This window comes from Heterodontus francisci, unplaced genomic scaffold (assembly GCF_036365525.1).
Source record: "Heterodontus francisci isolate sHetFra1 unplaced genomic scaffold, sHetFra1.hap1 HAP1_SCAFFOLD_2153, whole genome shotgun sequence".
NCBI lineage: Eukaryota > Metazoa > Chordata > Chondrichthyes > Heterodontiformes > Heterodontidae > Heterodontus > Heterodontus francisci.
Genome location: NW_027140301.1, coordinates 1,225 through 28,652, shown reverse-complemented (window position 1 = coordinate 28,652; position 27,428 = coordinate 1,225). Strand labels below are relative to the sequence as shown.

General features: G+C 42.0%; 1 protein-coding gene across 1 annotated transcript; it reads left to right on the top strand.

The window, feature by feature from the left end:
* The first annotated feature begins 1,658 nt into the window (after positions 1 to 1,658).
* Positions 1,659 to 26,849, top strand: LOC137359184 (WD repeat domain phosphoinositide-interacting protein 3-like). Its single transcript, XM_068025246.1, has 8 exons — positions 1,659 to 1,716; positions 3,406 to 3,497; positions 4,430 to 4,538; positions 7,268 to 7,363; positions 8,267 to 8,368; positions 15,285 to 15,372; positions 23,322 to 23,416; positions 26,609 to 26,849. Exons 1-8 carry the CDS (start codon positions 1,659 to 1,661, stop codon positions 26,845 to 26,847), a joined length of 879 nt encoding a protein of 292 aa, XP_067881347.1. The 3' UTR covers positions 26,848 to 26,849.
* Positions 26,850 to 27,428: the final 579 nt, after the last annotated feature.

The following is a 27,428-nucleotide window of genomic DNA, read 5'->3' as shown; positions in this document are numbered from 1 at the left end:
GCAGCTGGAAAATGCCGGATATTCTTGGCCAGTCACTCCGTGCAAAAGTTCTAATGCTGTAATTCAGTGCGAAGGACAATGATTTAAACTATACAAATGTCAGGAAAAAATAAGCTTTTACCCTGGATTATCCAATTTTCAAAGTGTTTTTAATATTAAAAAAAAACACTAACTCAGTGTAACTTTTTTAAAAAAACATTTCTTTTTGTCTGAGTAAAATGTAATTTGTCTTATGGAGGAATTAAAAGTACAGTGGTCAGTTGCTGTGCTATGTCCTGTCCTCCGCTGTGGCGTATTCTAATTGTTTAGTTCAGAAAATTATGGCGTTAATTTGCCATGTGAGGATTGGGGAGCACTTGTGACATTCATCAGCATTATAACATTTGCAGTGAATTCCAGGCCAGCATTCTTCCAGGCTGTAGACGCATGGAGTAAATCTAACTTTTGGTGTTTTTCTTCCTCATGTACCCTAAACGTGCTTATCCCAATATCGTGTTAAAACTCACATTGTTTTAGTATCTTGAAAACCTCAAGATTGTTTTGTTGAAATTCATTGTATGTCTAATTTGGACTGTGATCAAGTTGATCAATTGTGTACAAAATCATGAGAGGTATAGACAGGGTGGATAGCAAGAAGCTTTTTCCCAGAGTGGGGGATTCAATTACTAGGGGTCACACGTTCAAAGTGAGAGGGGAAAAGTTTAGGGGGGATATGCGTGGAAAGTTCTTTACGCAGAGGGTGGTGGGTGCCTGGAACGCGTTGCCAGCGGAGGTGGTAGACGCGGGCACGATAGCGTCTTTTAAGATGTATCTAGACAGATACATGAATGGGCAGGAAGCAAAGAGATACAGACCCTTAGAAAATAGGCGACATGTTTAGATAGAGGATCTGGATCGGCGCAGGCTTGGAGGGCTGAAGGGCCTGTTCCTGTGCTGTAACTTTCTTAGTGCAGGATCAAGAACAAAGAACAGAGGGCTGGAATAAATCAAGGATAATGCAGAGGAAGTTGTTGATAGATGTTAATTGCACAGGTGATACAGGGACTTCACGGATTAATCCATGAGGACAGCTGCATAAACTTGACTTGTATTCCCTTGAGTTTGGAGAGTTATTCCAATGCTCTCCTGGCTGGCTTCCCACCTTGCACCCTCTAAAATTGAGCTCATGCAAAACTTTGCTGCCTGTTTTCTAACTCACAGAGTCCCGTTCACCCATCAATCCTGTTGCTGACCTGTATTTCCTCTCTGTCTGGCAACACCTTTTTTTTTGGAGGGGGAAATAAGTTTTCATCCTTGTTTTGACATCTGTTCATGGCCTCACCCATCCCTATCTCTGGAACACCCTCCAGTTCTATTACCCTCAAATTTCTGTACTTCTCCGATTCCGGCCTCTTGCGCATCCCCGATTTTTCACTGCTTTACTGTAGATGGCAATGTCTTTAGGTGCTTGGGCCCAAGGCTGAAATTCCCTCTCTAAATATCTCCACCTCTCTGTTTAAGATTCTCCTTAAAACCTACCTCTTTGACTAAGCATTTAAACTAAGTTTAGTCATCTGTCCTGATATCATCTTGTGTGGCTCAATGTCATTTTTTTTTTACACTTTCGTGATCATCCTTGGGACATTTTACAACATTGAAGGTGTAAGTTGTTGATTGATATGACTGAGGTGTTTGAAATGATTAAGTCGTGTGAATACAGCAAAACTATTTTCTCTGGTTGGGGAATCTGGAACAAGGGGATAAAATTATTAAAACCAGACTAAATCATTTAGCAGTGAAATCAGGAAGCACTTTTTTTCCACACAAAGCATTGTAATAATCTGGAACTCTCGCCCCAAAACCTGATAGATGATGGGACAATTTAAATTTTCTAAATTGGGATTCATTTTTTTTAAGGTAATGATATCTAGGGTTGTGGATCGACGGTGGGTAAAATAGAGTTAATGAAGATTTTATCACTGAGGTTGGTGGGGTGGGTGTGTAGTCTGGAACTCACTGTTTGAAAGGGTGGTAGAGGCAGAAACTCATTGCATTTAGAATTTGGATATACACTTGAAGTGCTGTAAGCTACAGGGCTATGGAGCAAGAACTGTAAAGTGGGATTACGTTATATTCCCCTTTGCTGGCACAGACATGATGGGCCAAATGGCCGCCTCCTGTGTCATAAACTGTGTTGCCAAGATCTGATTGGCAGAACAGTTCGGACTCATGGAGTAAATGTTCATATGTATGTAAATGAAGGGAACAGTATAAATCCTGAGCATTGGAGTTTTAAGTGATTTCCACAGGTGGTCTTTACAAATAAACATTGCATATAGCAACCTCTATGCATTAATCTCTTTAATGTATGTGCCAATTGCATATCTTTAATTTAAAAAAAATAGAAAATTTTAGTGGAATTTTATTTGCTTCCTTCTCCCAATTGCAAACTCTGCAGTAGTACATGTGCTTGAACTATTGCATTGTGTTACTGTTCATGAGTGCTTTTATGTGGTACTAACACTACAGCTCAGGTAGTTATTAAGCACAAATTGATATGGTACCAATAGCACTCACTTGTGCAAGATTGATTTTTTTTGTTTCAACTGTAGGGTTAATTGGGCTGTTTCAGTAAATACAGGAAGTATTCTGTGTTAATTACTAGTCATACAAGTTAAATTAAAATCCCTAGCATAAGTAAGTCAGCAAAATAGTTGAGCAGTGGTTGTGCATGACATGCTGCCTAGGGGAAAAGATGAACTGTACAGGAAATGTAACTGATTTTGGAAATTGCTGTTAAAGGAAGATGAGTACAAGCAGTTGTAATAGGAGAGCCCTTTCAAAACTTTCCTTCAAATCTTGGCAAGTAATTTTATCTATAAAATTTAAAGCCCCAACCTTTTTTTGTAGGAGATGGTGACAATATTTCCCTTGCAGAGCCCTCAATATTGAGCCTGCTGAATTAGGGAGCCACCTGGGCAAACTCACCTGTAGGAACCCATTGATGCAATGCTGCTTGGGATCTTGTGCTAGTAAGGATGTCTACAAGGAGCTGCGTCAGTAAATATTAATTCAGGGTCGTTGTTTGCTAGCTTGGACACCTGTACTAGAGACCTAAAGCAAGCGGTTACTAACTTTTATATTAAATACAGTGGTGTTGCTTGTTCACCAGGCTTGTAGCAGTTTTTTTTTAAAAAAGGGGGTCGAGTGAGAATACTTATTTAAATCTGAAGTAAAATGCTAGTAAGTTTATTTTGATACAATGTTCTATGTTTGTTTTACTGAGTTGTCCAGTTTCATTTCATGAGTTTGTGTTAATGTATGTGCAACACTCTTGACTCTCTAATGGTACTGCAGTAAACAGACAAAGCAGCACTGAAGTTTTGAGTGTAGGCTTGATCTAAATCTTATATATGCATTCTGAAGGTTTGGGTCTCATTTCCAAGGCAAGCATCCCTACTTGTTCGTGGGAAGCTTCTGCAGTCCATGTGGTGCAGGTGTTCCTACAATGCTGTCAGGTAGGGAGTTCCAGGATTTTGACCCACCAACGGAGAAATGGCAATATACGTCTCCGGATAGTATGTGACTTGGAAAGGACCTTTTGGAGGTGGTGTTCATATGCACCTGTCCATTTTTTCTGTGGAGGTTGTAGTTTTGGGAGAAACTAAAGAAACTGTGGTGAATTGCCGCAGTGCATCTGTAGCAAGTGCACACTGTAGGCATTGCACATAAGTAATGAAGGAAATAGCTCTTCGCTTCAGTGGATAAAGTGCCGATCAAATCAAAAAACATTGAAGTACATGTATGTGAACCATGCAAATGAGTATTGAAATTATATGCCTAACAAGTTGTTTTTAATTAATGAAAAATGCTATTCACATTTGGATTCCCAGTTAGCCATGTCCGGCTAATTTTGATTGATGCTGTTGCGAAGCAACTTGAGATATATTTTTGCTATGTTAAAGGTGCTATATAAATGCAGATGGTCAGCGACGGCTAGTGACTAACCTATTGGACACCACTACTCCCAGTACACCTTCCATTACCAAGCTTTTCCAGTGTATATACTCCCACTATTTGTTCAAGCTATGTTGTTTACATATTGTACGGTGATTGCTGTTTTCTGACTTGTGTATTGGCAAAACTATTGCAGTATTTCCACATTTTGTGTACTTATGTGGAGTTTGCAGTAAAATATACTGTATCAGTTCTTGTACACTTCTAATTGCAATGGTAAATTTTATGAAGTGTTTTATTATTTGGCATATTCTGGTAGGCTCTAAATTTTACAGAACAAATTGTATTTATTAAAGAAAACTGTTTGTATAATAGGGCTAGTAACTCAATAGCCTATTTATTTCACAGTTGAAACAAATCTGCTAAGAGGCCCATACAGTAGTTAAGGGTAGAAAGTGAAAAATGTCAACCAGATATTATATTTGTACTACAGATTGAGAATCAGTGTTCCAAACGTGCCGAAGTCTTGCTAATTTTGCTGAATTGCAGTACCTGTAGTTTTTCCCAATGGTTAGTACATACTAAGCCATATGTAGCAACAGGTATAGGCCTGTCAGCCCCTTGAGTCTGTTTATTTTTTAAATTTATTTAGAGATACAGCACTGAAACAGGCCCTGCAGCCCACCGAGTCTGTGCTGACCAACAACCACCCATTTATACTAATCCTACATTGACCTCATATGTTCCGCCATTCAGTTAGATCATGGCCTATCTTGACTCCATTTACCCGCTTTTGGACTGTAATCCTCAATACCATTGCTATCAAAAGAAAAATACTGCCATGCCCAACCCATTTCCTGCACTTCTGCCGTCACCCTTTTTCCCCTATCTCTCAACCACGACAGGGTTCCCCTTGTCCTCACATTCCACCCCACAAGCATCCACATCCAAAAGATCATCCTCTGCCATTTCTGCCGCCTCCAGCATGATGCCACCACCAAACACATCTTCCCCTCCCCTGTCAACATTCCGAAGGGATCGTTCCCTCCACGATACCCTGGTCCACTCTTCCATCACCCCCGACACCTCGTCCCCTTTCCATGCAATTGCAGGAAGTGTAATACCTGCCCTTTTACGTCCTCTCTCCTCACCATCCAGGGCCGCAAAACATTCCTTCCAGGTGAAGCAGCGATTTACTTGTACTTCCTTCTGTTCAGTATACAGTATTCACTGCTCACAATAAGGTCTCCTCTACATTGGTGAGACCAAATGCAGATTGGGTGACCGCTTTGTGGATTCCAGTCACTTGCCATTTCAACAACCCCCTGCTCTCATGCCAATATTTCTGTCTTTGACCTGTTGCAGTGTTCAGTGAACATCAAGGCAAGCTCAAGGAGCAGCACCTGATCTTTCGATTAGGCACTCTGCAGCCTTGCGGACTCAACATTGAGTTCAATATCTTCAGAGCATGACTGGACTTTTTTTCAATGTTTTATTTTTTAACCATGTGCCTGCTTTTCATGTAGTCAGAGCTGCTCATTCTGCTATTAACACTCTTTGGACTAATGCTTTGTCTTTCACCACAAGCATTAGCACACTCTTTGCCTTTGTCCCAGGACAGCTTTGTTATTTAATCTCTCCTGTCCTCTGCCCTATCAAACAGCTTCCCCTTTGTTCTCTTCCCCAGCCACCCCGCCCCCCCCCACCTTCACTCGGTTAAAACCTAATTCTTTTCTAACCGTTGCCAGTTCTGATGAAAGGTAACAGACCTGAAACATTAACTAATTTTCCCTCTCCACAGATGCTGCCTGACCTGAGTAATTACAGTGCCTTCTGTTTTATTTAAAAATACTGCAGATGCTGGAAATCTGCATTTCGACATTTTTAACGGACTAGTTTCAACAGCTTTTTGAGGAAATAAGAGTTCCAGATTTCCACTTCCCTTTGAGTGAAGATTTAAGGTTAGCCCTCTTGTTCTGGACTCTCCCACCAGGGGAAACAGTTTCTCTCTATCTGCCCTCAACTCCTTTGATCATCATCTTAAAGACCTCAATTAAATCACCCCTTAATCTTCTGTATTGAAGGGAATCCAAGCATAGTCTATGCAACCTGTCCCATAATTTAACCTTTTTATTGCCAGACCAACTGGAGCAAACCTTTGGTTTAGTGGTAGCATTCTTGCCTTCAGGTCAAAGTGTTCAGTTCAAACCCGCTCTAAACAATCTGACTCTAAAATCTGGGTTGATATCCCGCAGAATGCTCCCGTCCAGTGGGTGAGGATCTCCCATTTACATTGCTGGATTTGTGGGATTGATCACCCTGTTGCTGGTTGTGGCCATGGAAGGAGCAGTCAGAATATTAGTTAGCTTGAGAGATGTGAATGTAAGACAATTAAGATGGGGGTGGAGGAAAGAAGTGCTCAGTATCAGTTTTGGAAGTTAATGGTGCAACCTCCTAACTAGCATAACCTACCTCCGATTAGCATAACGCTAGTCCAAGTCCATCAGCTGAAGAGAAGTGGAGATTGTACTTTTTTTTTCTTAAAAAAAAAACTGTTGTCCTGAATATTCCTCCCCTCACTGGCAGCTTTGTGGAGTGTTTTGTGGTTACTGTGCAAAGACTAAATATTTTGCTTATACAAGAACTTGCTTTCCTTTATTTATTTATTTAGAGATACAGCACTGAAACAGGCCCTTCGGCCCACTGAGTCTGTGCTGACTAACAAACACCCATTTATACTAACCCTACAGTAATCTCATATTCCCTACCACCAACCTACACTAAGGGCAATTTACAACGGCCAATTTACCTATCAACTGCAAGTCTTTGGCTGTGGGAGAAAACCGGAGCACCCGGCGAAAACCCACGCAGTCACAGGGAGAACTTGCAAACTCTGCACAGGCAGTACCCAGAATCGAACCTGGGTCCCTGGAGCTGTGAGGCTGCGGTGCTCCTTATCCCTCTGCAGCCTATGCCAAAGTTGACCACACCATCCTTCTCCAATGCTCAAGCTTACAATCTTGTATGGCATTTTATGTTTCTTTATTCTAAATTTCTTATGTAGGTTGTCATTAAATTGAGTAGGGCTTCTCTGTAGTACTGTATTCAAGGTGGTTGTTTTGAGGGAGGCTTTATTTAATCAGTCTTGCTGATGTTCTTTTGATTCTAAGATGTGTTTTGACCATTTTGTTTTAATTGAGGCAGAACATCAGCGTTATGCTTGGCTTTTTAAAAATGAGCAGTGTTTTTAATTAAAATGTTCCTTCTCAACACCAAGGGTTGCATGAAGGTTCTCAATGCTTTCTGTTTCCTGATTTTTTTTTTTTTGCAGGCTGTTTTGCATGTGGAATGGAAAATGGATTCCGAGTCTATAATACTGATCCGCTGAAGGAGAAGGAAAAACAAGGTGAGGCGTATCGCCAGTCAGGTAATGCAGATTTGTGATTACTATTGCTTTTACAATAGTTACAAATGTTGAGGTTAAGATTCATTCTATTGTAAATAAGAGGTTGATTTTTGATTTCTGTCTCCAGCATATAAATTGTTTTTTTTTTTAAATATTGAATTGATGCTGTAAAATGTTTTAGCAAGCGATGCACATGAAAATAATATTCAAGCAGAGAGGCAAGAGACAATCTTGTCTCCAGGGTCTTGAAAGGCTTCTCTGGAGATAACCGCACTAGCAGCAGCAAACAGAAGTAGTTGCCTCTGACAGTGCCACCTGTTGTTTTTTCCTTCTGGGCTAAATTCTCAACCCACCTGTACAGGCCATTGTGATTTTCATGCTTGCTAACCTGTAGAGCAGTAATGAGGAAAGGGCTCATTATTGGGTGCCCTCTTAAATGCCTGTAGGGCTTGGCTTAATATGTCAGTCATAAAAGATCCTATAGCACGATTTGAAGAGAAGCAGGATGGTGCTCTCTCGACTGCCAACGTTGACCCTTTTTATTGATTGACACGTAATACTTTTGAAGCAACATAAAGGTTTAAAAGGACAATGGTAAGAATGGCATTTGCCACTTCATTTTATGAGTGGCAGCATTTGAGTATTAACAAAAACAATGGAACTTGTGTACAGGGACAGTTTGACTACATTTAATGTTGGGACTGCCTTCTAGTAGAAGATAAATAGATGTAAATAGTTTTGAGACCAGACATTTCAGTTCCAAATACAATACACCAGTGAGGAAAAGCATGATAGACCTTTGGCACAAGAATGAATTGGCAAGTTGCATGTTATTTCTTGATTTATTTTATGCTGCACCCGTCGGGACACTGTTTCAGTAATGCTGACTGCTTTGCATCATTTGATTTTTTTTTTCTTTTACAGAATTTATGGAAGGAGGAATTGGTCATGTTGAAATGCTTTTTCGATGTAATTACTTAGCTTTGGTTGGAGGTGGTAAAAAGCCCAAGTATCCTCCCAATAAAGGTATAGTGTGGTCATTGGAAATGTGTTATTGGGATTAACCCTTCTGAGGACTATGCTATTTTCCATCTGTGCCATGTTGGGGAAAAATGTTGAAGGGCTGGTTTGTGACTTAAATTAAAATGTACTTCATTTGGGTATAGTGGTTATGCTACTGGACTAGCAATTCTGAGGTATAATCCAACCATGACATGGTAAAATTGGTATGCTGGAACCAGGGAAAATGGCCATGAAAGCTGCCAGATTTACGTTAAACCCCAACAGTATCACTGTCTGTCTTCAAGGACGATAATGCCATATACACTGTTAAATCTAATGAAATATCTGTGTGAACTAATGGTTCCAAAAAGATGATGCCCTGCCAGGGCAACCAGAAATGGACAATAAATGCAGCCTTTTTAGTGTCAATCAAATATTACATTTAAAATAACTTTTTTTGTTAATTTTAATTCTGCTCCCAGAGGTCGAAACATAGAAAATAGGAGCAGGAGCAGGCCATTCAGCCTTTCGAGCCTGTATTGCCATTCAATACGATCATGGCTGATTGTCCAAACTCAGTACCCTGTTCCCGCTTTCTCTCCGTATCCATTGATTCCTTTAGCCCTAAGAACTATATCTAACTCTTTCTTGAATATATTTAACGATTTGGCCTCAACTACTTTTCTGTGGTCGAGAATTTCACAATTTCACCACTCTCTGGGTGAAGAAATCCTTCCTCATCTCAGTCCTAAATGGCTTACCTTTATCGTTAGACTGTGATCCCTGGTCCTGGACTCCCCCGCCATCGGGAACATCCTTCCTGCATCTAGTCTGTCCAGTCCTGTTAGAATTTTGTAGGTTTCTATGAGATCCCTTCTCATTCTTCTAAACTCTAGCGAATACAAGCCTAATCGACCCAATCTCACTTCATACGTCAGTCCTGACATCCCAGGAATCAGTCTGGTGAACCTTCGCTGCACTCCTTCCATAGCAAGGACATCCTTCCTCAGATAAGGAGGCCAAAACTGCACCTAATACTCCAGATGTGGTCTCATCAAGGCCTTGCATAATTTCAGCAAGACATCCTGACTCCTGTACTCGAATTCTCTTGCTATGAAGGCCCACATAGCATTTGCCGCCTTAACTGCCTGCTGCACTTGCATGCTTACTTACAAGGAAAGTTTCAGATAATCGGCTATCTGTCTGTGGTGCCAATTTTACCTCTGACAATGGAACTTGTTTAGCCATTGCTCGGGTCACTGCGCATGAAGGAAATATTCCTGGAACCTTTTCCTGCAACTGCTCTGTCTCTTTGACTTCACTTGGTCTTTTCATGACTACTGGAGAAGCTGCGACCTTCACTTCGGCCAAATCATTCTCCAGGAGTAGGTCAACTCCATCTACAGGCAAACTGTGGACAACTCCAACAGTTACCGTTCCAGACATTAGGTCACACTCCAGGTGCAGCCACTACAAAGGTACTCTCTGCCAATACCATTCACTGAAACCTTGGCATGCCGTGCGCTCTCTGATGGAAAAGTTATGCCTTTTCCCAGCAAAATAACTTGGGTGGCTCCGGTATCCCTAAGTACAACTATAGGTTTACCTGCCTCACTTGAGGGATAAGGAGTGACTTTTCTTTTTAACAAAAATTCCCTATAACACTCAAGTATCATGCTCACAGCGATTTTTGTACTTGGCCTTGCAGCTCCAGTTAGAGCTATAGCCTGATCGGTCGTACTCTGTCAGTGCCCCTTTCTCTGCATAGGCCTTGTGTATCCCAATAAGTTCCATGGTTTACCCCGCAAATCCCAGCATTCTATACGAAGGTGTCTCACCTTGTGGCAATGGAAACACATAGGCTTTCAGACCTTAATTCCACCCTCAGCATCTTCCTTTCTGGCCTGAGGGGGAGATCCAGGGGCGACCCCCGCTACTTACCTTCCTTTCACCCTCCCACCTTCTATCCTTCTCTGGTTTGTCGGGGCGATTGGAAAAAGGGTTTCGTCTTGTAAACAAGCATGTAATCATTGATCTCAGCTACTTGTCTGGCTGTTGAAACCTTCTGGTTCTCTACATGGCGTCTTACTAACAAAGGGAGTAAGTTTTTTTTTTAATTCTTCGAGGAAATTTATTTCCCTGAAGGTCTCATACATGGCCTGTACCTTTAGTGCCCGCATCCAACGATCAAAGTTAATTTGCTTTACCCTCTCAAATTCTATGTAAGTCTGCCCAGGCTGTTTCCGGAGGTTCCGAAATTTCTGTCTATAAGCTTCAGGGACTAACAGGTAAGCAGCGAGAAGAGCCTTTTTTGCTATCTCATAATTTGCAGAAGCCTCCTCGGAAAGCATGGCATAAACTTCATGAGCTCTGCCCATCAATCTGCTTTGCATGAGCAGTGTCCAGCTTTCCTTTGGTCACTTCATCTGTCTAGCTATCTTTTTTCGAATTAAATGAAAAATGCCTCTACATCCCTTTCCTCAAACTTCGGGAGGGCTTGTTCAAATTTAAACAGCTCTCTACTGGGTCCTTTGGCTGGTGTCAAGTCTTTCCTCACCAGAATTTTCACTATTCAAGGCCATCCTTTTGCTTTAGCTCCAGCTTTTTAAAATTTGACTTCCCTTTCTTACTCCCTTTCTCTCTCCTGCCGGTCTCTTGCCCTTTAAAATGCCTTGATTTTCCCTGTTCTTCTCTTTGAAGTGCTTCTCTTTCAAGTTCAAGATGTGACTAATGATGAGCCGCAAGGATCTGTGTTGGGGTCTCATCTATTCACCGTATTGTTAACGATTCAATGATTAACAACTTATCCCTAATTATATGTTATGACCGAGGCTGGAGGTGCGCACTGTCATTCTCTCTTTCCACTTCTCCATAGGTCACAACATCTATTTAAATGTTTACCCAGTTGCCGATACAGCCAATTATGTACTCTTCTTATTTCAGAATAAAATCCACCAACCAGGTTTCTTTAATAAATAACAAAATTAGCAATTTATTGCAAAACAAGGCTTTAGTAAAGATGCACAGCAGTAACACTGATTGAAATATGAATGTTCCCTTCTAACTTAGCCCAACGTGTGTACGTGCGCACGCACACAGGCTAAAGAAGTTTTCTCTGCAGAGATTTCTTTACAAACAGGCCAAAAAAAAAACTTTGGCTAAATACTTGTTAATTCTTGAAAGGAAAGGCTAAGGTATGGAATGATATTAGTTGTCCCTTTATTCTGGCATCCCAAATACATGTTGACTGCTGTCACTGGGATCTTTTTAGAGCAGTTCTCTTCAGGTGACGTTGAGGATTAGGCTGGCAGGCTTTCCAGGAGAAATGCGGCATCCAGGGTTTCAATCCACACACTCAATTCTCAGGATTTCTCGGAGAGATGGAGAAAGGATGAGCCGGGTGCTTCTCTCTTAACAGGCTCACCCCCAACTGATTCAAACAATATCCAGAACAAAACCAATTCTTGACCATAAATCTTGACATGTCACTTCTCTGTAAACAACCAAGGCACTTGCTGTTTGTTTAGCTTAAGGTATGTGACATCCAGTAAGGGTTTGTTTTTATAGAAAACTCCAAGTCCTTCCAGTGACTTTTTTTTTAAAAAAGCAAAGTCCAGCATCTATGGAATTTCTTCAGTCCCAAATGAATCCATTTCCACAATTGTCAAACAGGAGTCCTCAAAATATTTAAAAAGTGGAAGCACTTTCATAACAATATATACTAATTTCTCCAGTTACTACAGAAATGTAGACAAAACTTATTAATCTAGCGACTTGGTAAACTGCACTGTACTAAAACTAGTTGAGAACAGTTGCTAGAGCTACATGGAAAGCAAAAATAGACTTCGAAAAGGCCATGCAACTAATACATGTAAATCTTGGAAGCTAGGGTTATAAGCCTATAGCTGGACACACAACAGAGGTCCTCTGCTGCATTGCAGTGGATTATGACTTGAGTTCTGAACTTTGCCATGAAAATTAATTTCAATAACTGTAGAGTTGTCTCCAAATAATAACAGTAAATGGGATGAATGGAGAAAATTTCTTTCATTTTAAAAGATTCTAAATGTATGTTTTGTAAACTTCAGAAATTTCTAGCCAACCTTCCTTAGTCTCACCAAAAGCCACACAGGTAACAAGCGCTGATTGATCTCCTGGAATCTCTGCTAGCTGTGAATGGCTGTCTATCTTTGGCATCTGTGTTCTAATCTGCCATAATTTGCTGTGGGAGTGAATCTAATGGTGTCTGCCATTTGGTTAGATTTACCATTGCCAGTTTAATCTTGACAATATTGTGCTGCAAGTTGGTGAAAGTGTGAGTTGAGAAGCTCTGAAGGAAACTGAGCATCTGGGATCTGAGTGAATGGGGCAAGCAACTGCATATCTCCTAGATTGAAGAATTGTGAAATGAACAGCACAAGGGCGAAGATGGAAGTGAAAATTACAGTGGGTGAATTAAATGTGAAGTCAGGTATAGAAAGGGAAACTGAGGGAAAGAAAGTTGGATTGAGAGGGGAAGGGAAAAGTTTTAAAAAAAAAATTTCACAGTATTAAAATATCCAACAACAATTAAAACTTGAAAGAATGAAACTCCACACCTGTAATAATTTTTGGTGCCAGAGTGGTTTATTGGTAGTAATGCACAATTTTCACATTGTTAAAAGAATCTCTGACAGCTAATCCAGGTTTTGTTTTAATTAAAACAAAAGTAAAATGCTGCTGATGCTGGAAATCTGAAATGAAAATTAAACTCAGGAATTGCTGGAAATACTCAGATCTGGCAACCTCTGTGGAGAGAGAAACAGTTAATGTTTCAGGTCGATCTTTCATCAGAATGGGATGAAGTTAGATGTAATTTTTTTTTTTTTAAGTACAGAGGCAGGTAAAGGGGAGGAATGAGTTAAACGGAAGGTCTGTGAAGGGGTGGAAGGCAGCGTAAGTAAATGACAAAGGGATGATGATGCAAGGCAATGGGACAATTAAAGAAATAAGATGGTTGTAGAGTTCATTAAATGTGCAAGGATCTTAGATGGCTCCAAAATGGGCTCTCTGCATCAGTTCAGACCAGCTCTAACGTTATGTGGCAAGTTTAGTTTGTATATACCATGCAAGTACAGTTACTTCACACCACTCACTACATTTCAGTGTTGAGCCAGACTGAGATGTTGCTTTCATGAAGCTCATGGTGGGCCAGCAACTTTAGAATTTCTGTGTTTGGTTGTGAATCTGCCCTTGCCTGAGGTTGCTGTAGTATTTGTGTATAAATAGTGGGGAGCGTTATTTGACAGCATATTATGGGCCGTAATGTTTCTGATTTTCATGGATCTACTCTCTATCATCAGTAAAGTGATGTCTTGGTGTCATCGACAGTGCTATCAAGCTGCACTTGCTTAGCAATAAAGTGCTCAGTGACGCTCAGTTTAGGTTCCGTCCGGGCTTCTCAGCTCCTGACCTCATTACAGCCTTGGTTCAAACATGGACAAAAGAGCTGAACTCGAGATGAGGTGTGTGACTGTCCTTGACATCAAGGCAGCATTTGACTTAGTATGGCATCAAGGAGCCCTAGCAAAACTGGAATCAATGGGAATCGGGGAGGAAAACTCTCCAGTGGTTGGAATTGTACCTAGCGCAAAGGAAGATGGTTGTGGTTGTTGGTCAATCATCTCTGCTCCAGGACATCACTGCAGGAGTTTGTCAAGGTAATGTCCTTGGCCCAACCATCTTCAGCTGCTTCATCAGTGACCTTCCTTCAATCATAAGGTCAGAAGTGCGGATGTTTGCTCACGATTGGTGCTGAACATTGTGCATTCGCGATTCCTCAGATACTTGAGTCTGTAGGAACACAGAAAGACATGGACAATATCCAGGCTAGGGCTGATAAGTGGCAAGTAATATCCGTGCTGCACAAGTGCCAGGCAATGACCATCTCCAACACGAGAGGATATAACTATCTCCCCTTGACATTCAATGGCATTACCATTGTTGAATCCCCACTATCAACATCTTGGGGATTACCATTGACCAGAAACTGAACTGGAGTAGTCATATAAATACCGTGGCTACAAGAGCAGCTCAGAGGCTAGGCATCCTGGGTGAATAACTCTCCTCCTGACACCCCAAAGCCTGTCCACCGTATACAAGACACCAGTCAGGAGTATGATGGAATACTCTCCACTTGCCTGGATGGGTGCAGCTCCAACAGCACTCAAGGACCAAGCAGCCTGCTTGATTGGCACCCCAATCACAAACATTCATTCCCTCCACCACTGACGCACAGTGGCAGCAGTGTGTACTATCTACAGGGTATACTGTAGCAGCGCACCAATGCTCCTTAGATAGCACCTTCCAAACCCGCGACCTCTACCACCTAGAAGGACAAAGGCAGCAGATGCATGGGAACAACACCACCTGCAAGTTCCCGTCCAAGCCACACACCTTCCTGACTTGGAACTATATCGTCGTTCCTTCACTGTCGCTGGGTCAAAATCCTGGTACTCCCTTCCTACCAGCACTGTGGGTGTACCTACCCCACATGGACTGCAGCGGTTCAAGAAGGCAGTTCACCACCACCTTCTCGAGGGCAATTAGGGATGGGTAATAAATGCTGGCCTGGCCAGCGACGCCCGCATCCCAGGAACTAATGAAATCAAATCAGTTTTTACTTGGCTGCTCACTGAGCGTTGTGGTGTTTAAAGATGTGGTTAAAAAGTTATCGCATAGGCAGGTACCTGGGTGGCCCCAGAGGAAGCTTACCATTTTTGTAATGTATTTTCTTTTTAATTGTTTACATAAAGTAGCATTGGTACAGGTATGGAGTGTGGTCCGCAAAGGCATTTGTGTAAGGTTCTGAAGAAAGGAAGTATAATTATTAAACTCATTTTGTGGATTGACCTGGTTTCATATTGAAAGGAAATGATTAAATGCTGTGGTATTTTTACAGTAATGATATGGGATGATTTAAAGAAGAAGACAGTTATTGAAATCGAATTTTCTACAGAAGTCAAAGCAGTTAAACTACGGAGAGACAGGTAATTCTTGGAAATTTAATTACACCCCTTGGAATTTAGTTTCTCTGTTTTCATTTTCCCAGATGTGTTGCAAATCTAAAATTCAATGTTTTGTTGAATAAATATTGAAGATAGTGCTCCATTTCCAGTCAACATTTTGCGTTTCTGGCTTAACTAGATCACAATATAATTACAGACTAGGAAGGCTGTTCATGTTCATCTTAGTTCATGCTCTTAGACCCTGAAGTTTTCCTTTCTGACTTGTTTACTCCCAAGATTTACCTTGAATCTTAACCAGACTTGCTTCTTGAACATGGTGAAATGCCTTTTGGAAATTTATGCATATCATGCCATGGTCTTTCCACAGTAGCCCTGAGCTATTGCTACCTCAGAGGGCAAGGAGGTAGCTCACAGTATCTTTTTTTTGCATCATGTTTACTGTTGATTCATAGGTTATTGTACAAGTGAAGTAATTTCACTGAAGAACTTTTCATATAATTCTATATATAAACAATGTGCAGCACAGGAATGGGCTATTTGGCCCAATTAGTCAATGCTGGAAATACTCAGCAGGTCTGGGCAGCAACTGTGGAGAGCGAAGCAGAGTTAACGTAGTCAGTGCTGGTGTTTATACTTCACACAAGCCTCCTCCCACCCCTCTTGATCCAACCTTATCAGTACATCCTATTTTCTCCCTTGTGCTTCGCGAGCTTCCCCTTGAATGCATTTATGCTACTTGCCTCAACTACTCCTTGTACTACCAAATTGCACCATTCTTGCCACTCTCTGGGTAAGTAAGCTTTTCCTGAATTCTGTAAATCCATCATTTGCCCCCAGTTTTGGTTTCCTCTGCAAGTGGGAACATCATCTCTACATCTACCCTATCAGGTCACCCCTCAGTTGTCTTTGTTCTGGAGCAAGGAGCCCCAGCCTATGCAATCTTTCCTGATAGATATAAACCTCTCAGTTCTGGCATCATCCTTTGTTAATTTTCTTTACACTTTCTCCAGTACCTCTACATACTTTCCATAATATGGAGACCAGAACTTGTGCAGTGGTCTAACCAAAGCTTTGTACAAGTTTAACATAACTTCTCTGCTTTTCAATTCTATCCCTCTAGAAATAAACCCCAATGCTTTTTTTATGGTTTTGTTAATCATGGTCACTTTTAGTGATTTGTGTATCTGCATCCCTAGATTTCTTTGCTCCGCTAGACTTTAAGGAGGCCACTTACTGTTTGGAAAATTTATTTTCCCATCAGTTACCGATATTGAAATTCTTTTACCAAATACACACACACTCTGGAAGTTTATTAATGGGGTCTTAAATTTTTTGACAGTCTTTCTCAGTATAAACTGTACTCTCTGGTAGTAATATCAAAAGCTTTTCAGCTACGTCAGGACTCGAGACCATTAAGGATCATCTAGGGCCACTGGAAGGCAGTATAGGACAGATTCAAACTGATTTTCAGGTTAAATTAGTATTTTACATTCATTTTATACTCTGGATGATGCTAATGTTCCAGCTGTGAAGTATCAAGGAATATGGAGCTAAGGTAGGTAAAATGGAGTGAAACGATCCATTATGATTTAATTGAATGGCAGAGCAGGCTCGACAGAAATGTTATTTTGGATAGAATAGGAAATCTCAATAGGCAGGGATCTGGTTCAAATGATATCCATTCATGGATGCTTAAAAAGATGGGACAGGTGCTCCAAGTCCCTTGCCCATAATCTCAGTAGCTCAATAGAGTATGGGATATTATCTTTTAGATGGGAAGTAACTCCGTTCCAATTTTCAAAAAGTGAACAAATCAGAGCCAGGGAACTACAGCCCATTCATGATCTCCATCACTGGGAAGATGGTTGAAGTGATCAAGGGATGCCCTTGATCACCTGTAAAGAGAAGGGGGCCACTAGAGATGCTCGACACCTAAAAAGGTTAGAGTCATAGAGTTATACAGCACAGAAACAGGCCCTTCATGTCTGTGCTGGCCATCAAGCACCTAACTACTCGAATCCCATTTTTCAGCACTTGGCCTGTAGCCTTGTATGCTGTGGTGTTTCAGGTGCTCATCTAAATACTGCAATGTTGTGAGGATTCCTGCCTCTACCACCTCTTCAGGCAGTGCGTTCCAGATGCCAACCACCCTCTGAGTGAAAAATATTTTCCTCAAATCCTCTCTAAACCTTCTGCCCGCTACCTTAAATCTATGCCCCCTGGTTATTGACTCCTCCACTAAGCGAAAAAGTTTCTTCCTATCTAACCTATCAATGCCCCTCATAATTTTGTATACTTCAATCATGCCCCCACTCCACCCCCCCCCCCCCCCCCCAACCCCCCTCAGCCTTCTCTGCTGTAAGGAAAACAACCCTGGCCTATCCAGTCTCTCTTCATAGCTGAAATGCTCCAGCCCAGGCAACATCCTGGTGAATCTCCTCTGCACCCTCTCTAATGCAATCACATCCTTCCTATAGTGTGGTGCCCAGAACTGTACACAGTACTCCAGCTGTGGCCTAACTAGAGTTTTATACAGCACCATCATAACCTCCCTGCTCTTATATTTGATGCCTCGGCTAATATAGGCAAGTATCCCGTATACCTTCCTAACCACCTTATCTGCCTGTGCTGCTGCCTTCAGTGATCTATGGACAAGTACACCAAGGTACCTCTGACCCTCTGTACTTCCTAGGATCCTACCATCCATTGTATATTCCCTTGCCTTGTTAGTCCTCCCAAAATGCATCACCTCACACTTCTCAGGATTAATTTTCATATGCCACGGCTCCGCCCATCTCACCAACCCATCTATATCGTCCTGTAACCTAAGGCTTTCCTCTTCACTATTTACAACACCACCAATTTTCATGTCATCTGCGAACTTGCTGATCGTACCTCCTATATTCACATCTAAATCGTTAATGTACACTCCAAACAGCAAGGGTCCCAGCACCGATTCCTGTGATACACCACTGGTCACAGGCTTCCACTCTCAAAAACAACCCTCGACCTTCACCCTCTGCCTCCTGCCACTAAGCCAATTTTGGATCCAAATTGCCCTGGATCACATGGGCTGTTACCTTCTTAACCACCTTCTCAAAAACCTTACTGAAGTCCGTGTAGACTACATCAACTGCTTTACCCTCATCTACACATCTGGTCACCGCCTCTCAAAATTCAATCAAGTTAGTTAGACACGATCTCCCCCTGACAAAGCCATGCTGACTATCCCTGATTAATCCCTGCCTCTCCAAGTGGCGATGAATCCTGTCCCTCAATTTTTTCCAATAGTTTCCCAACCACTGATGGACTCACCAGCCTGTAGTTACCTGATACCCTGCTACCCTTCTTGAATAATGGTACCACATTCGCTGTCCTCCAGTCGTCTGGTACCTTTCCTGTGGCCAGCGAGGATTTGAAAATTTGTGTCAGAGCCCCTTCTATCTCCTCCCTTGCCCCTCATAGCAGCCTGGGATACATCTCATCTGGGCCTGGGGATTTATCCACTTTTAAGCCCGCTAAAACAGCTAATACTTCCTCCCTTTCAATGCTAATATGTTCAAGTATATCACAATTCCCCTCCCTTATCTTTACACCTACATCATCCTTCTCCATAGTGAACACAGATGAAAAGTAATCATTTAAAACCTCACATGTCCTCTGGCTCCACACACAGATTGCCACTTTGGTCCCTAATGGGCCCTACTCTTTCCCTGGTTATCCCCTTGTCCTTAATATACTTATAAAACACCTTGGGATTTTCCTTTATCTTGCCCACCATTGTTTTTTCATGTCCCCTCTTCACTCTCCTAATTACTTTAAGTGCCCCCTACACTTTCTGTACTCCTCTAGTGCCTCTGCTGTTTTCAGTGCTCTGTATCTGCCATAAGCCTCCATTTTTTTTTTCCTCATCCAATCCTCTATATCCCTTGACATCCAGGGTTCCCTGGACTTCGTGGTCTTACCCTTCACCTTTATCGGAACATGTTGGCTCTGAACTCTCGCTATTTCCAGTCCCCATCCACCACCACCCTCCTCCGCGTGGCTGAACTTGTTCTCACATTGAACAATTTCTCCTTCAACTCCGCTCTCTTCCTTCAAGTAAAAGCTATGGGTACCCGCATGGGTCCTAGTTATGCCTGTCTTTTTGTGGGATATGTCGAGCATTCTTTGTTCCAGTCCTACTCAGGCCCCCTCCCCCAACTCTTTTTCCAGTACATTGATGACTGTATCGATGCCGTTTCCTGCTCCCACCCCGAACTGGAAAACTTTATCAATTTTGCTTCCAATTTCCACCCTTCTTTACATTGTCCATCTCTGACACTTCCCTTCCCTTCCTCGACTTCTCTGTCTCCATCTCTGGGGATAGGTTGTCTACTAATATCCATTATAAGCCCACAGCTACCTCGACTACACTTCTTCATACCCCACCTCCTGTAAGGACACCGTTCCATTCTCCCAGTTTCTCCGTCTCCGACGCATCTGCTCTGATGATGCCACCTTCCATGACCGTGCTTCTGATATGACCTCCTTTTTCCTCAACCGAGGATTCCCCCCCACTGTTGTTGACAGGGCCCTCAACCGTGTCCGGCCCATTTCCCGCACCTCTACCTTCACCCCTTCCCCTCCCTCCCAGAACGGTGACAGGGTTCCCCTTGTCCTCACTTTCCACCCCATCGGCTTCCATATCCAAAGGATCGTCCTCCGCCATTTCCGCCACCTCCAGCGTGATGCCACTACCAAACACATCTTCCCCTCCCTTCCCCTGTCAGCATTCCGAAGGGATCGTTCCCTCCGCGATACCCTGGTCCACTCCTCCATTACCTCCACCACCTCGTCCCCGTCCCATGGCACCTTCCACTGCAATCGCAGGAGGTGTAATACCTGCCCATTTACCTCCTCTCTCCTCACTATCCCAGGCCCCAAACACTCCTTTCAGGTGAAGCAGCGATTTACTTGTACTTCTTTCAATGTAGTATACTGTATTCGCTGCTCACAATGTGGTCTCCTCTGCATTGGGGAGACCAAACGCAGACTGGGTGACTGCTTTGCGGAACATCTCCGCTCAGTCCGCAAGCAGGACCCCGAGCTTCCGGTTGCTGGCCATTTCAACACTCCCCCTTGCTCTCATGTTCACATCGCTATCCTGGGCTTGCTGCAGTGTTCCACTGAACATCAATGCAAGCTCGAGGAACAGCATCTCATTTTCCGATTAGGCACACTACAGCCTGCCGGACTGAACATTGAGTTCAATAATTTCAGAGCATGACGGGGGCCCCCCATTTTACATTTGTTTTCTATTTTTTACAATTTTTTTTCTTTTGTTTATTTCATTTCATTGTAGTTTGTTCAGTTTGCTTACCCACTGTTTTTCATGTTTGTACTTAGTTCCTTAACACCTTATCTGTACTAATGATTTGTCTTTCAACACACCATTAACATATTGTTTGCCTTTGCTCCATGACCTCTTGGTCAGCTATGTAGCCTTGTCCAATCTACACCTTCTTCTTTGTTATCTCTTGCCCCACCCCTGGCTCAATTGCTTCTCACCTTTGACATTTCTAATATTTGCTAGTTCCGAAGAAGGGTCACTGAACCTAAGCGTTAACTCTGCTTCTCTTTCCACAGATGCTGCCAGACCTGCTGAGTGGTTCCAGCATTTCTTGTTTTTATTTCAGATTTCCAGCATCCGCAGTATTTTGCTTTTATCTCACTATTTCCTCTTTGACTCCCACTGGTCTGGTGTAGACTTTCCTACAAGTAGCTGCTCCCAGTCCACTTTGGCCAGATCCTGTTTTATCAAATTGAAATTGGCCTTCCCCCAATTCAGTACCTTTATTTTCCCTCCCTCTTTGTCCTTTTCCATAACTACCTTAAATCTTAGTTATGGTCACTATCCCCGAAATGCTCCCCCACTGACACTTCTACCACTTGTCTGGCTTTATTCCCTAGGATTAGGTCCAGTACCGCCCCTTCTCTTGTCTGACTTTCTATGTACTGGCTCAAAAAGCTCTCCTGTATGCGTTTTAAGAATTCCGCCCCCTTTCAGCCTTTTGCACACAGACTATGGGTGGCACAGTGGCGCATTGGTTAGCACCGCAGCCTCACAGCTCCAGTGACCCGGGTTCAATTCTGGGTACTGTCTGTGTGGAGTTTGCAAGTTCTCCCTGTGTCTGCGTGGGTTTTCGCCGGGTACTCCGGTTTCCTCCCACCACCGAAGACTTGCAGGTTGATAGGTAAATTGGCCATTATAATTTGCCCCAAGTATAGGTAGGTGGTAGGGGAATATAGGGACAGGTGGGGATGTGGTAGGAATATGGGATTAGTATAAATGGGTGGTTGATGGTCGGCACAGACTCGGTGGGCCGAAGGGCCTATTTCAGTGCTGTATCTCAAAATATAAAAATATCCCAGTTGATATTGGGGAAGTTGAAATCCCTTACTATTATTACCCCATCATTTTTTTCTGAGATTTGCCTACATATCTGCTCCTCTATCTCTCACTGACTGTTTGGAGGCCTGTAGTACACTCCCAGCCAAGTGATTGCCCCCTTTTTGTTTTTAAGTTCTACCCGTATGGCCTCATTTGAGGAGCCTTCTAAGATATCATCCCTCCTTACTGCAGTAATTGACTCCTTGATCAACAGTGCAATGCCACCTCCTCTTTTACCCCCTCACCTGTCTTGCCTGAAGATTCTGTACCCTGGAATACTGAGTTGCCAGTCCTGCCCCTCCCTCAACCATGTCTCTGTGACAGCAATAGTATCATAATCCCATGTGCTAATCAACGCCCTCAATTCATCTGCCTTACTAGTAAGATTCCTTGTATTAAAATCCAGCCTTGCATTTTTCAGTTGTGCCTTAACAGGTCTACATTTGCTCTGCCTTCCAGACTGACTCAGTTTCTCTTCTATATTTGTCTGTGCATCATCCCCTACTGTACCTCCACTCTGTATCCCATCCCCCTGCCAAATGAGTTTGAACCGCTGCCCCCACCCCCCCCAACAACAGCACTAGCAAACCTCCCAGCAAAGATGTTGGTCCTGTTCTGGTTCAGGTCCAACTTTGCTGGAAACAGACCCAGTGATCCAGGAAACTAAAGCCCTCCCTCCTGCACCATCTCCTCAGCCACACATTCATCTGCTCTTTCCTTCTTTTCCTATACTCACTAGCATGTGGCACCGGGAGTAATCCAGATATTGCAACCTTTTGAGGTCCTGCTTTTTAATCTACCTAGCTCCCTAAATTCTTGTTGCAGGACCTCATCCCTTTTTCTACCTATGTCGTTGGTACTAATGTGTACCATGACCACTGTTCACCCTCCCCCTTCAGAATGACCTGCAGCCTTGACCCTAGCACCAGGGAGGCAACATTCCATCCTGGAATCACGTTTGCGGCCACAGCAATGCCTATCTGTACCCCTTACGATAGAATCCCCTATCACTGTATAGCTCTTCCACTCCTTTTCCTCCCCTCCTGTGCAGCTGAGCCACCCATGGTGCCACAGACTTGGCTCTTGCTGCATCCCTCTGAGAAGCTATCTTTCCCCAACAGTATTCAAAGTGGGAAATCTGTTAGAAAGGGAGATGGACCCAGGGGATGCCTGCACTACCTGCCGAGTTCTTTTGCTCTGCCTGGCAGTCACCCATTCCCTTTTTGTCTGAGCAGTCTTTACCTGCAATGTGACCACCTCCCTGTACATGCTATCCACGATGATCTCAGCCTCACGGATGCTCCATGGTGTCTCCAGCTGCCGTTCAGGTCCGAAATGCGGATTTAGAGTAGCTGCAGCTGGAGCCACTTCCTGCACACGGTTGTATCTTTACATACTATTTTTGGAAGAAGTTACTTGGTTAGTGGATAAAGGTGATCTGATTGGCATTGACTACCTGAACTTTCAGGAAGCCTTTGATGAAAGTACCGTTGACTGTTTTTTTTTCTGCCCTGCTATTTACTTTTATTTGTTACAGAATTGTAGTAGTTCTAGATTCCATGATTAAAGTCTTCACATTCACTCACAATCCTCACCAGCTGCACGTCTTTGAAACCTGCTACAACCCAAAAGGTGCGTTTATCAGACGGTTCAGAGCCAGAGGTATTTCTGAACTATGTTTGTACCGTTGACTTTCATCGTTGTGTTAGAAATTTGGGAGTTCATTTGTTTGGGTAACTGTAGCAGTGACGAATTCAGCTCAACATTCTTATTTGGTTTCCAGCAAAATTGAGGATATATAAGTATTGACAGCAATTCTTAGAGTTTGCAGGTGACATCAAATTGGGTATAGTAATCAGTGGTAGTAACCACTGAAACTCCCAAAGGATTGACATAGATTACCTCAGTGGTAAAAACGGACTCGAACAAAGATAAGGGTAAAGTTCTGAGTGGGTAGAAAGTGAAAATGTGGAGTAAATATAAAAATAAAATTCTTTAGGTTACAGCACAGCAAAGAGAACGGTGTTTTTGTATATACGTTAACAGTCAATTCAGTGTTTGCGGCAGTTAAAGCAAATAAAATGACATTTATAATTATATAATAGCAAAATACTGCAGATGCTGGAAATCTGAAATTAAAAACAAGAAATGCTGGAACTACTCAGCAGGTCTGGCAGCATCTGTGGAGAGAGAAGCAGAGTTAACGTTTCAGGTCAGTGACCCTTCAGAACTGGCAAAAAAAGATGCTGTCAAAGATTTTCGGCTTGCACTCATCAGGACAGACGCAAAAATGCAAAATAAATTTCAGCAATACTCCTCCAATTCTGTATTTCCAAGCCACTATTTTAATCACCTTGCCTAACATTGAATAAAGAGGATGCATACCAAGTTAGGGGAAAACAATCTTGTCTTGTACGTCCTCCATGCATAGAATATATTATAGAAGTGTTGATTTATAGAAGACTAACAGCATGCCTATATAAACCACGGGGGCTATGGTTTGTGAAATTTTTAAAAAAAAATCTCTTGGCTATACTAGAAATGATTTTCATAAATAGGTACTGTGATGAAAAACAAACCTCGAAATCCCTAATTTATCCTAATCCAGCCACAATATTGGATTGTGGGAGAGAACTAGCAAGATATAACCTTTGTTTTGTATGGTAGCTTCCACCTAATAGAATATTAGGTTTGCTGTGTATTTTTCCATTTTAATTCCCACAGTCTTTCAAGAATATGGATTTCAGAAGTTCAGCAAGTTAACAGATTAAAGAAAAATCTGCAAAGGGAGTCACTCCATGAAATTAGTACAATGAAAATGCTATGCTCTGAAATGGCTATACATTTGGTTAAAATTATTGTGAAAACTTTAAACTGTAAAAATAGAATGTTTACAAGGATGCTACCAGTCAATGATTGACCCTAGTCCTTAATGCACAGCCCATTTTTCTTTCTCAGTATTTACAATGTGAGCCCACAATGGAACAATCACCACCTGATTTAATTTTAGCTTTGACAGCAGTAACTGTTGACCAGTTACACCACTTGAATCTGCTACTACACTATGCCTTTTGCTCACCACTGCTTTTTCCCTAGATGAATGGAATTGCTCTGATTTTTCCCTAGCTTTATGCAGTACCCAAAGCCCACTTGGTGGTCTCCGTTACTTGCCAATCTTTGCCTCTTTTCCCTGCACAGTCATTTCATAAACATGCTCTTTATATACCTCCCTCTTGCCTGTTCCTCCTGCTGAGTTCAGTACCAGCAATGTGTTAATTTACAAACCTCTTATTCTTGCCATTGTGATGGAGTCCACAGTGTGAGACCAGTGTTGGTGCTCTGACTTTGGGATTCAAAGTGTGATTTTTTTTTTGCAGCAGACACTTGATTTAAAAAATAAGCTTCAAAGTTCTAGGAAGTCAGGGCCAGGTTAAAATAAGCAGAAACAGGTGACTGGAGCTCAGGCTTCAGGTTTTTCAAGACTACACAGACTGCAAAAAGCAACAGGCTGGATTGATTGTTTTCTCTGTGTGAGAGACACGTTGAAAGGTAGAATGTCTCTGCTAAAAATGTAAATTAACAAGTGGATTAAAAAAGGATTGAAAAGATTGTTCAACAGTAAAAGCCCTACTGAATGGACTAGCCACTGAATTTGGAACCTGTTTTCTGGTCTGTGGGGAATTGAGCAGCAGGTTATGGTGCTTCCAGAAAGCTGAAACAGACTGGTGGGGGTGTGTGTGTGCATGTGCTGCTCTTGAACTTTGCACCTTTTTATAGCTAGGTTTCCAAGGCAGTCATGATGCCTGCCCATAATCTAACAAAATAATATTTTTCACATTTTGATTTGATTATATGATGGACAATTTGTTTTCCAAAGCTGTTTTTACCTTTAATGTAATGTAGAGGAGCCAATTTGCTGTCTCTTGACATCTACTACAATTGAATTTGACTGGAGTTAAAATATGTGCACAAGAAAAGTAATTTCTTGTGCAGACTGATCTGTGCCAAAAGTGCCATGACATTCATCTACTTTTAAAATGAAGATGTAATTAGTTTACCTATGGCTCGAATTTTGTTGCTTTCAAATGAAGAGCTTGTTGAAGCATAATCCAATATAATTACTGTATTGTTGTATTAATATGTGGCCCATGAGATTACACTGGGTGTAGAAGGGCCCATGAGTGATTTAAAACAGTATATCTGACCAATTTGCTGAACTTCTTTGAGATATTACTGATATGGTGCATAAGATTGAGGCAGTTGATGTTCTGCATCTGGATTTCAGAAAGGCATATATTATTGTACATCATACTGATTTGCGAAGCATATGCCAGTGGGATAGATGCAAAGTATTAGCCTGGATTGATGCTTGCCTGAAAGCTAAGTAACAAGGGTCGTGGTATTTGGAGTGGTGCAAAAGCAGTGTGTTTGTGGAGTCCCATACAGGTTTGTGTTGGAGCCAATATTTGAAATTTTTAGAAATGATTTGAGAATAGAATGCTATCCACAGTTGTTAAGTTTATAGATTAAACCCAAATGAATACAGTGGCCATTGATGAGCAATCTGCCTTAATCCAAATGGACTTGGAAAGGCTAGATAAATGGGTAGAGGTGTGATTGAGGAAGTTCAGTATGGAAAATGCTGTTTTCAACGTATATTGTGTTCCCCGATGGTTTAATGCATATACAATGTGTTTGGAATTTAGACTGAACTTCTACCCAGGGGAAACCAGGCATAAAGATCTTGGCAAAACAGAATATTAGCACCCACAGTAACCCTATTTTAACTATTGTTTTGCCCTATCTCCTCTTCCTTTCTTCCAGGCTTATGTGTCCTTTGTCCAAACAGCAACAATTCCCTTCTAGCTTTTCCAGGAACACACACTGGACATGTGCAAATAGTGGACCTTGCCAGCACAGAAAAGCCTCCAGTTGACATACCTGCACATGAAGGAGTTCTGAGCTGTATTGCTTTAAATCTTCAGGGAACACGTATAGCCACAGCTTCAGAAAAGGTAAGGAAACAGTGTTTCATTTGGACAATAATGAAATTACTGTCATAAAAATGAAGGGATTTTTGTACTAAATAACATTGTTCTGCTCTCCAGGCAATTGAAAGTTTTTTGATCAGTCGCTTGATTTTTCAATTTAATCCCCCATTTAGTGGGGTTAAAGCAACAGTTTTTATTCTTTCATTGGATGTGAGCGTCGCTGGCTAGGCCAGCATTTGTTACCCATCCTTAATTGCCCTTGAGAAACTTTTATCACTCAGCAGTTTAATCGAGTTCATGAACAGACTGGTTCTTTTACAGGTTGGGAGTATTTGATTTGAAGCACACCGTTGAGATTCAGACAGTTTTCAAATTGATTTGTTTTAAATCTAGTACTTGAAATTGATTTTTCAAAAGACACATGTTTGGTTTGTCTTCTCTGCAGTGTTCTCACCTGAGATGCTGGACATTAAAACTATTGAAACTTTCTGCCAGTGCTGCCTTTTTAAACTTGAGGTCAGGCATGATTGGTCTGATGTATGTAAGCCCTCCAGTTTTCTATTTCTCTCCAACCCCTATGAATGGACAGTTGCTTGGTCTTCTATAGCACTTTCTACTCTCCATTTTCCTCTTAGCATACACAAAAGATCTCA